The sequence below is a fragment of the Eptesicus fuscus genome, chromosome 3, assembly GCF_027574615.1.
Source record: "Eptesicus fuscus isolate TK198812 chromosome 3, DD_ASM_mEF_20220401, whole genome shotgun sequence".
Taxonomy (NCBI): Eukaryota; Metazoa; Chordata; class Mammalia; order Chiroptera; family Vespertilionidae; genus Eptesicus; species Eptesicus fuscus.
The window spans coordinates 52,536,021-52,548,193 of NC_072475.1; the positions used below are offsets into that span (position 1 = coordinate 52,536,021).

The following is a 12,173-nucleotide window of genomic DNA, read 5'->3' on the forward strand; positions in this document are numbered from 1 at the left end:
CAGTGTTTTCATCAAAATGTTCTTTAAAAGTTCATGAAAATAAAATTAATTTGCTACCCATAATTTTTCCTAATAATGCAAATTGACTAGTTTCTAAGCTACTTTTTTTCTTGTTAATCCTCCAACTTTCTTTTTTTTTTAATTGTGACACTATTACAGATGTCCCCCTTCAGCTATTTTTTTAATAGCTGAAGTTGTATTTTGTTGTATCAAAATATAGATTGCTTGGAATTTCCATATCAAGTTTTCAAAAAATGCCAGGTTTGGGGGCCTCACAAACCAGCTGTGTAACCTTGAATGAGCAACCATCTCTCAGCACCTCCATTTCTTTACTAACAATTAGGGTGGTGAACTATGATCTATGATTTGAATTAATAAGTGTCATCCTATTATATATAGATAGCCTCTCCTTTATAAAGTAGTCTCATTTATAAAGGTACTATTTTTTTTCACTTTGCAAATGGTAGATTACATGTCTACAATTGAGAATAGTTATTTCCTACTTGATTTTAGTTATATTTAATATCTATGCTAATTAATATTCATGAAACAAATAACAAAAATAAGAAGGTCCATGATTAAATCAGAATTCAAATTTGCTAATGTACATTTTAAAAAAAAATTTCTACTCTCCTAAATGACAGTGCAATTTTCCACTAACACTGTACCTCATTTTGAAGTCTGACATCATTTCTCACTGGAGTGACACATGAAAGTTCATTTCATTCTTCTTAACATAATGGTATAGTATCTATGGATTTATTGGATTTTCACTATGTTAAACTTTAAGTAGGTTGTTTTGTAATCTGAAGGTTAAAATTCAATTCTAACATTACCTCATGAAACTGAACTGGTTGAAATATCTTTACTATAAAAGTTTGATAATCACATTATTTTTATTTCCTACTCCAGCTATAGAAATATGCCAGAAAAGGTTTGAAAGATTATTGTCTTGGTTTTTACAGCTTAGTAAGCAGAGTTTTACTTTTTCATTTTCATTTTACTATAGCTCATAAAATTATTTCTAACTAGACCATCTTAGTTGGTCCTTCTATATTCATGTATTATTTTTAAAGTTCTATATAACTCAAAGAGGCTTAATAAAATCATTATTTTTCCAGTTTATATTCATTCTCAGGTAAAGAAAAATCATTTCAAATAAAACACACCATGTACCACTTAAACATTTGGTAATACCAATTCTTCGGAAATGCTCAAATTTGAAAATATCAATGAATGTTTTATCTCTGTAACTTCATAATCCAAAAATCAGATTAAGTACACTAGGAACCCATTTTAATATGTTGAATATTCAAGCATGGTCATTTCTGTTTAAACAAAAATGTATACTAAACTTACCAGGAAAACTCTACTTATTTTGCTAATGTACATTTTTTAAATAAAATATTCTCCATCATTAAGTGAATTCATATCATGTTTAAGTAGCAAATAAAATTTATATATTCAACTAATAATATAATAGGAAATCAATTAACTAGAACCCAATACTACTCTTAATACAAAATTGTTCTGACTACTATCCTTTTTTTTTTTGCACAAAGATAGGCATCACTGAATTAAAAAAAAAATCAGTGACTGCTATTCAGAAGGATTATCCTGAGACAACCCAATCTTTTTTTAATGCCTTAATGTCTCAAGTGATTTCACTTTATTATATTAATACATGGGAAAATACAATAAAATATTTTACACATTCATTCATTTAACAGAATTTACTGAAATAATATTTTATAGAAATAAATTTAGCAAAAAAATGCAGAGTTTCTGGTAGCTATCAAGTTTAGAATAAAGGAGCACCACACACACTTCACATAAGAACAATCGCATTTCCTAAAACTCCTCGTTAATTAAAATTATTGCAACGATCAGAATGACCCCGTTTAAAATTCATAAATAAACACTAAGTAAAAATATACAAAACATTACATAGGACAGGAAATCAAAAGGGGGTAAGAGTTCACTTGACCTATTTACCCATTATATTCAACACATGATTTGTAATCAGATCTATTTCCTAATAAATATGAGGGGTAGCTCAAATTGAAAATGTCCTTATTGTAATAGTCTAATCAGTATAGACCAATCACTATAAAAACTCTCCTTGCTTCCTGGTTTAAACTTTGCTTAAGTTAGTGTTGTCATTTTTCACTTGCTTCTTAAGGTCCCCTTTCCTAGAAGGGCATCTTATCTTCAATGAAATGGGTTCAGGAAAATTACCATGAACTATGAATTTAGAGAATTATGAAGGAAGGAGTTGCCAAATCACAGGAAAAGTTAGAAGACTGAGAATATGGAAAAATTTGAAATATATTACCTGTTCCAAGTTTTGAAGGCATTGCTGGCTCGTTTGAACAGATATCCTTCCATAACAATGCCATTTGCAGCATCTACATTATATTCTAACTTAGAATCATCACTGGAGAAATCCTATACAAAATAACACAAGAAATTTCATATGATTTGACTAAGTTGCTAGACAACAAATGTATCCTAGAAAAACAGCTCAAATGGTAGAAAAACTTCGAATTAAGACAGATACATCAACAATAGTCATAAGAAAGGGGGAGACCTAAATGTTCAATAACAGAAGAATGCATCAACATATTAAAGAATTTCAATTCAGTGAACTATTATGCAATAATTGTTATGATGATGATGATGACATAAAAAACAGGTGATTATGTGAAATATACTCTGAAAGAGAAAACAAAACAATATAAACTCTATACACACTGTGACTAAAAGCACAAAATAATATGTATACAAAGAGAACAACTAAATAATATACGGGGTGTTATATTTAAAGTGTTTTCCTTTTTTCAAACATTTTATGGTGATGTGTGTACTAACTATTAAAAAGGGAATATGGATATTTTTAAATGGTATTACCACTATTTTCTAATTATATTACTATCATTGTAGTTTTTTAATCTGATAGGAGTAATAACCACCATATGGGAGTAATGAAATAAGATAAAGGCATTTTGTCCTAAAATAAAATTTAGTGTTACAAAGGAGAGCCACAGTCTGAAGTGGGCATGTCAAGTTCTCTTTTTTTATGAGGAATACTAGAGGCCCAGTGCATGAAATTTGTGCACGGAGGGAGGGAGGGTGTCCCTCAGCCCGGCCTGCACCCTCTACAATCTGGGACCCCTCGAGGGATGTCCGACTGCCCATTTAAACAGGCAGTCGGACATCCCTCTCACAATCCAGGACTGCTGGCTCCCAACTACTCGCCTGCCTGCCTTCCTGACTGCCCCTAAATCACTTCTGCCTGCCACCCTGATCCCCCCCTACCACTCCCATGCCAGCCTGATTGATGTCTAACTGTTCCCCTGCCAGCCTGTTTAACCCCCAACTTCCCTCCTCTGCTGGCCTGGTCACCCCTAACTGCCATCCCCTGCAGGGTTGACTGCCTCCAACTGCCCTCCCTTGCAGGCCTGGTGCCTCTCAACTGCCCTCCCTTTGCAGGCCTGGTGCCTCCCAACTGCCCTCTCCTGCTGGCCATCTTGTGGTGGCCATCTTGTGTCCACATGGGGGACAGGATCTTTGACCACATGGGGGCATCCATATTGTGTGTTGGAGTGATGGTCAATCTGCATATTACTCTTTTATTAGATAGGAGGATAGAGGCCTGGTGCACGGGTGGGGGGCCAGCTGGTTTGCCCTGAAGGGTGTCCTGGATCAAGGTGGGGTTCCCTTGGGGCATAGAGTGGCCTGGGCGAGGGGCCTGTGGTGGTTTGCAGGCCAGCCACGCCCCTGGCAACCCAAGAAGAGGCCCTGGTATCTGGAATTTATTTACCTTCTACAATTGAAACTTTGTAGCCTGGAGCAGAGCCAAGCCTCCTGCTCAATCCGTGGCTGCCGTTTGGATTTGTTTACCTTCTATAATTGAAACTTTGTATCCTTGAGTGGAGGCCTGGGCCCGCCAGAGTGTGTGGAAAGCTTGGCTTCTTTTGTTGCCGGGGAAACCCAAGCCTCCCTTCTGGTAGCCATCTTGGCTGGGGTTAATTTGCATACTTGCCCTGATTGGCTGGTGGGCATAGCTTGGCTGGTGGGCGTGGCTGGCTGGTGGGCGTGGCTTGTGTGGCAGACTGATGGTTAATTTGCATATTACTCTTTTATTAGAGAGGAAAGAATCATTCATAACCTTCTATCATTCTAATCTTCACTTGTATACAATTCAAACTTTAAATTTATCCCAAGGATTCATGAAATATTGAAATCACAAATCCCACTTTAAATGTTTTCCTGACAAACTTCCAAAGTAATCTGATAAAAATCCAAGATTGCTGCTATCCCCAAATTTAAAACATTAAAAATCAGTCTCAGTAATTTCAAAAGTACTCTGGACCAATGATCAAAATTAGAATGCTATCCTATTAGGCAGTAGTAAACTTTCTGTCTTGAGAAAGATTTTGACAAAAGCTGAATGAGGACCTGCCAAGATTGCTGGACATGGAGTTCCTGTACTGAAGGAGAGGCAGAGTGAGAATCAACTAAGGGCCTTCCAAACCTGAGTCTTCGAAGATGGAAAAAGAAAGTAAACTAAAATCAGGATTAAAAACAAAATTCACCTGACATGTCTCAAAATTAACCCATAAGAGGACATGACAATATAAAATAATCAAATGAAACAATCTATAAATGAATTATTACATTTATTCCTATTTTTCTTTGGAAAAAAATCAGGAAAACTTTAATTCCTTCATTTAAAATTTCTTTGAGGCTATACTTTATATAATTATGCAGACAGGATTAAGTCAGCAATAGTTATAATTGAGTTTCATTTGTAACATCAGCAGTTTTTTAATAACCCTGATGCTATCTAAAATATCAAATAAGACTTCATTGAAAATGTAGTACATTTGTAGTATTCTAATTTTCAATTATATTTTTTAGGTAAATTAAGCCTTCAACTTCATTATTATTAATATCAAATTAATAGTTTATAGTAGTTAAAATGAGACAGATTATTGTATAATGAAAGTAACTAATAATGTTGGTTAAGATATATAATATTAGCATGTAAATATATTGATGAGTGACAAATCAGAAAGGAATACTCAAAGGCAAAAGGCTCAGTGAAAATTGGAAGCCAAAGAGGTAAGCAGAGCAAGGAAGCTAGCTTTCACCTTAAAGGCATTTGACTCATCCGGAGAACTTGAAGCTTTGGTGTAGGGCCCAGGGAACAGAAGGCAAGAGTAAGGTTGGCCAATAAAGGGAATCTAATAGAAGCTTTCCCTTTTGAAATTGCAAAGAAGAACAGAAGGAACATCATTACCACTTTGAGTCGAGATTATGATAGAGGTTTTAGCCAGCAAGATAACAAACAAAAAGCAAAGGATTAGAAAGGAAGAAATGAACTATCATTATTTGCAGATGATATGACTTTGTACACAGAACATCCAAAGACGACACAAAGAATCCAGAGACAAATTAGTGTTAAAAAGAACGCAACAAGATCACTGATTATAAAATCAATACAGAAAGGTTCATTTTATTCTACCTTATACAAAAGTAAACAGTGAAAAAAATTAAAGATAATATTTACAATAACATTTGTAATACAAGTGTCTAGGAATAAATAACAAAAGATATATAAGAAAATTATCAAAATTTCTGAAGGACATTAAAGAAAACTTAAATAAATGAAGAAAATATTTTAAGCTCATGGATCAGAAGACATTATAGAAAAAAGATATGAATTCTTCCCCAAACTGATCACAGATCTAATGCAATCTCTCAATCAAATTCCCAAAAGCGATTTTTATGCTACGTGAAAAGATACTTCTGAAATTTATATGGAAATGCAAAATTTAGGCAATTCACTTTTGAAGAAAAGAGAGTAGGAAGCTTTACTTTGTCAGATATAAGAGGTACTTTTTCAGATATAAGAGGCCCTACTATATAGCTAAAATAATTAAGACAACAGAGTACTGGCACAATTAACACACACACACACACACACACACACACACACACACACGCACACACAATGAAGAAGAGAACCTGAAGCCAGTCTCATGTATATGGAAATGTGATATATAACAGAGAATAAAACACAGAATAGTAGGGAAAGAATAAACTTTTTAATAACTGATTAGCTATCAATGTGAGACATAAAAGGAAATTGGATCTCTACCTCACACCATACACAAAACTCCAATTACAGATGGATTAAAGATCGAAACATAAAAGGCAAACCTACAAACAGAGAAGATTATACAGGAAATATATCATCATGATCTTGGGTTGGGAAGGATTTATGAAGCAAGACACGAAAAGATACACATACAAACACACACATACACACACACACACAAAACCAAAAAAGACTTAAAAAAAATTGTGAAAATCAAAAACACATATACCCTAAAAGGGAGCTTAGAGTCAGAATATATGAAGAATATGATCAAGTTAGGCAACCTAATGGAAAAATGGGAAAAAAGACTAACAGACATTTCAAAACAGGATATCCAAGTGACCAGAGACATAGGGGAAGGTACTCAAGCTCATTTGTGACTAAAGCACACCTTATAAATTAAAACGACAATGAGATGTCACTATCTACCCACCAAAGTAGGCACAAACACACAAAAAAATTCTCACAATACAATGAGGTGGCAAGGAGCAATGGGAATTCTCATACAGTGCTGCGTGATGGGAATGATATAACATTTTGAAAAATAGTTTACATGAATTGATTATGCATAGCATCTTTATTTCTTTAACTGATCAACTTCAATTCTTGAAAATCAAAATAATTACATTAGACATACTTTCCCTTAATTTTTAGTTGACTGGATCTTTTTTTCTTCCCCCCTTTATATTTTACCTGTAATGCAGCCTTGTGTCAGCATTTAAGGGCAGAAAAAAAGTAAGTATATATGTATATATATATATATAATGAGCAAAAATAGCATTACTTTCTTTAAAGGAAAACAGTAATAGACTATTACTTAAAACCAAATAAATTAATTTTAGATTTAATAGTCTACTAACTTTGAATTGTGTAAATAATAGGGAAAGACATTAAAAGATGCAAATATTAATAAAATAATTCATTTTAAGCAAACAGTTGTGTTTCTACAAATATCATAACCTCTTGTTTTAATTAGAGATGATTGGTCCCAAATTTTAAAAATCTTTCCATGGTAATGTCATTTTAAAAAGTTACCCAACCCAAAGTAATTTAACCTTAAACAAAAACAAAAGATGGAATTAGTCTTACTAGACTATAGCTAGAAGTAACTAATTTAAAGATGGAGTGGTAGACAGTATTTCTCTTTGAGTATTAATAACCCATCACCAATAAAATTTTCCTTACTTTTATTACTGATTTCACTTTTTTTTCCTATGTCAGATCTAGCTTACTGGTATTTTAAATTCTAAATCAACCATAACAAAGGTTGATTTGATTGCTCAACAACAAAGGAACAGATTCCTTTAAAGCAATGCTAGAAGGCATCTTTTTTTTCCTTTTAGGGGAAAGTACAAACACAGTCCGCACTTTCACAAATTATTTAGTTGAGTTTCCCACATCTGGGAAAATCTCAGGTGTTAGTAGATCAGGAATGTGATCAATAAGCCTCACCCTGGGAAAACCACCTTCATAGTTAGGGCATCTGCCTTGACAGGATAGAGGCATTTTGTCATATGCTTGTATTATTATATTAAATCTATAACTCTATCCTTTTGTTTTCAGATTACTACACAAAAAATATCACTAACTATATAAGATAAATATTATTAGGTTGAATTCCAGGTTTGTAATATTCAAAGCTTCTAGCACATAGAAATAAAACTGGTTTCATACTTAAATTTTCATTTAAAAATATATTTTTCCATTATCAGTTTAGCTAGGCTTAGGCAAATTAACAAGAAATGCAAGTGGAATTTCAGCATCACATGAAAGATGGGAGGGTGCTGCCTTAGAGTGCTGCCAGATGGGAAGTCCATAATACCAAAATACACATTGATGCTGAGGTGTACTCCACCCCTACCTACCCACCCACAGTTCCCAACCCAACCACCACACCACACACCCACATACACACACACACACACACACACACACACACACACACACACACACACACACTTCTACAGGGATTGGTAATAGCCTACCTGAAACTATAGTGTTTTAAATTCTAACTAAAGACCCCTTTTAAATTAGTTAAGGCCCTAACAGATTGGTGTTTTTGCAAACTGGTTCAAGAGCATGGCTTTCAAATATTTTTATGTAAAAGAATAATAAAACAAATGCCTGAACATCTGAAAAATATTTTACTTTTCACAAAAAAAGGAATTCACATACAAATTTAATTATTAAAGCAACTCAAAGGACTTGTTCCAACACAACAGTATCTTGCTAAAAAACAATAATCAAACAATTGAGTCAAATGGAAATTAATCTCCTTTAACTTTCCCCATCAGCTACCTTTTGTTGAATGGTGGAATGTTTTTGCTCCATCTCTCTTTTCTCTTTTGCTGCATCCACAACCAGTCGATCCAACTACAAAGTGGGGGGGGAGAGGGGAGAGAAATTTATATAGACTTTAAAAAAACCGTATGCTTATTTTTATAACCATAGTCCCAGGAAGTCAATTTAAATGAACTTTAAGAAAGCATTTTGGCTATAATTTTAAATTGGAAATGTTTTTGTTTTATTTTGTTTTCTAGTATCAAATCCTCCTTGAAAAGGTCCATAACTCCTCTAAGAAAAATGTTTCTAAGAATAACCATGGTTCAAACAAATGTGACAGGATGCCTGGTCAAGGATACAACAGAGACAACTTGTTCACTCCTTGAACAAAGAAAATGACTCCAACTTCTATTGCCTGCTGACCACTCAGCAATTCTGGTAGTTACAATCAAAGATAGAAAGAAGATACACTGGTGATTTTTTTTCTGCAACAGCAAAAATAGCAGCTAAGCTAGTACATGGCAGCTCTCAGAAGTTCACCAGGATAAGATACTTCCTGTTTTCAAGTTGGCTTCCTAACATTATAATCAAATCTAAGTTAGAAAAAATAATTCAGAAAAGGGAAAGCTAAAAAGTAGTAATAAAGTAGTTATTATTCTTAAGACCAGGGTATAAAATTACCAACTGCCCTCCCTTGCAAGGCCTGGTCCCTCTCAACTGCCCTTCCCTTGCAGGCCTGGTCCCTCCCAACTGCCCTCCCCTGCTGGCCATCTTGTGGTGGCCAACTTGTGTCCACATGGGGGCAGGATCTTTGACCACATAGGGGCAGCTATCTTGATCTTGTGTGTTGGAGTGATGGTCAATCTGCATATTACTCTTTTATTAGATAGGATAGAGGCCTGGTGCATGGGTGGAGACCAGCTGGTTTGCCCTAAAGGGTGTCCTGGATCAGGGTGGGGTTCCCTTGGGGCGTCGGCCTGGGCAAGGGGCCTGTGGTGGTTTGCAGGCCAGCCACGCCCCTGGCAACCCAAGAAGAGGCCCTGGTATCTGGAATTTATTTACCTTCTACAATTGAAACTTTGTTGCCTGGAGTGGAGCCAAGCCTCCTGCTCAATCTGTGGCTGCCGCCATTTCTGTTTGTATTTGTTTACCTTCTATAATTGAAACTTTGTATCCTTGAGTGGAGGCCTGGGCCTGCCAGAGTGTATGGAAAGCTTGGCTTCCTCTGTTGCCGGGGAAACCCAAGCCTCCCTTCTGGTAGCCATCTTGGCTAAGGTTAATTTGCATACTTGCCCTGATTGGCTGATGGGCGTGGCTTGGCTGGTGGGCGTGGCTTATGTAGCAGAGTGATGGTTAATTTGCATGTTACTCTTTTATTAGAGAGGATGTGTCAACTATATCTCAATTTTTAAAAATGCATATATCAGTGTATAACAAAGAATCAAGAGGTATACCTGTGCACCGAGGTCCTTCATGTAGGGCCCAAGTTCACTAAATAGATCATATCCTTGATGAAAGAAGGCCAAGTGGGCATACATAAAGGATAACATCTAATAGAAGAAAAAAAGATTAGCATTTAAAAATCAATTCTAGATAAACATTTCAAAATTCTTATTAATCCTTATCCTACCTAATGTTTGAAATTACTCCACAAGACACCAAAATATCAAACCTATTTAAAATTAAACTGGATCATTTTTCTTAAAAGGGTATTTGAGAGCCTGGCTGATATGATTCAGTAGTTGAATGTTGACCCATGAGCCAAGAGGTCCCTGGTTCAATTCCTGGTGAAGGCACATGCCTGGGTTGCATGCTCGATCCCCAGTTGGGAGTGTGCAAGAGGCATCCGATTGATGTGTCTCTCTCATTGATGTTTCTATTTCTCTGTCCCTCTCTCTTCCTCTCTCTTTAAAATGAATAAAAATATATTTTAAAAAAGAAACAATATGTATAAGAAAGAGTATTTTAAAAATACTTATAAGTATGACAATTTTTATTTAAAAGGAATATCTAAACGGTTTAAAATTTTAACATTGCACCAAATTTTAGTTGTTTGGACTATATCCAGATGATCAAAATTTTCATAGTAATAGTTGGAAGAATTAAGTTTTCAATAGCTCCACTATATTCCCAGGTACACTATGAAATATCTATGGGACTTTCAACCAAATATACTGGCAAAAACTTAAATTGCAAATAAGACATTAAAAGATTAAAAGGAGAAATATGAAGTACTCAAAACAAAACAATCACAAACACTTTACAACTTACTAGATTAGCAAGCACAACCCAAAGTAGGGAAATGCTCATATTTGCTCAAGATACCAAAATGAAATGAATCAATAGACTTTGCTATGGAGGTTTCTTTCTACTCATTCCAAAAATCTAAAATGTCATTAATGGATTGAAATTTTTTTTCCAAATTTCCTATATTTTACCTATACATAAGAGAAAAATCACCTCTACTTTTATTAGTTAAGTTGGCACATGAGAAGAAAATAAACAATTCAATAAATAACTAATATTAAAAGAATTCTCTAACGACCATGTTATTTTTAGCAAGACGACCCATGTTTAATTCTCTGAAATCTAAAATAGATCATAAGGTTCATAGTACTTAAGAATTCTTCAAAAGAAATTTTTAAGAGAAAAAAACAATTAAATAATACCCAAAGACAAAGCTCACTAAAAGATTATTTTGAAATTAGATAATGATTGAACAACTTTGTGAATATTATAAAAACACTGAATTACATTTTAAAAGGGGGTATGTTAATAACTACAACTACATAAAAATGTAAAATATGCCAGCACATCAAAACACATATGCATATTAAAAAATAAATGATAAACTAGGAAAACAACACATGACAAAGGGTTAATAGTCTTAATACATAAGAGAGGTTACAAATCAGTATGAAAAAGATGAACATGCCAACAGAAAAAGAGACAAAGGACATAAATAAGGAACACAAGTGGACAAAAAATATATGGAAAAACTGTTCAATTTTGAATTAAATAAAAGTAAAATTGAACAATCACATCACATTATCTACCCAATTATAACTACTATCCAGCATTGGTAAAAGGTGGGAAAATGTTCAGTTGCACAAACTACTAGTGGAAATGTGGTGCAATCCTTGAAATTTGACAGTATTTTTCTTAATCCTAATAAGTGTTTATCACCTTTGACTAAGTAATCTCTTGTCTTTATTTATACTAAGGAAATAATCATATTATTCATTAGAACAATCATTATAATGTTATACTTTAATGTCAAAAACATGAAAATTACTTAAAAATCCATTAATGAGTGAAGTTAATGTATGGCATATTCATGGTCAGCAACCTATGATTAGCAAACTATATCTACCAACTGTATTTTGATGGCTTATGAGGTAACAATAGTTTTACATTTTGAAATGGTTGAAAGAAAGTGAAAAGACATCACATTCATGATGCATGAAAATTATATGAAATTAAAATTTCCATGTCCATAAAGTTTTATTAGAGCATAGCCATGTCATTCATTTATATATTGTCTATGGCTGCTTTCTGATAACAGCAGCACAGCTTGAGTAGATGTGACACAGACCATATTGCTCACAAAACCTAACATATTTATTACCTAGCCCTTCAAAAATAAAAGTTTGCCCACCCCTCCTAAATTGGCCTGGCAACAAAAGTCATCATTACATAAAAAATATGTAATGGCATCTGATGA

The 12,173-nt window shown here is 34.2% G+C and overlaps 1 protein-coding gene across 3 annotated transcripts in view; it reads right to left on the minus strand.

Annotated features, from left to right (window-relative positions):
• The window catches only part of ACAP2 (ArfGAP with coiled-coil, ankyrin repeat and PH domains 2), a 143,659-nt gene that overhangs the window by 41,002 nt on the left and 90,484 nt on the right, over positions 1-12,173 (minus strand). For all 3 annotated transcript variants that reach the window (XM_054713847.1, XM_054713846.1, XM_008151617.3), the window contains 3 exons: positions 9,904-9,999; positions 8,465-8,539; positions 2,336-2,448 (listed from right to left, as the gene is read on the minus strand). In XM_054713847.1, the coding sequence (XP_054569822.1) occupies positions 2,336-2,448; positions 8,465-8,539; positions 9,904-9,999 (284 nt within the window). The remainder of the gene's footprint in view (positions 1-2,335; positions 2,449-8,464; positions 8,540-9,903; positions 10,000-12,173) is intronic.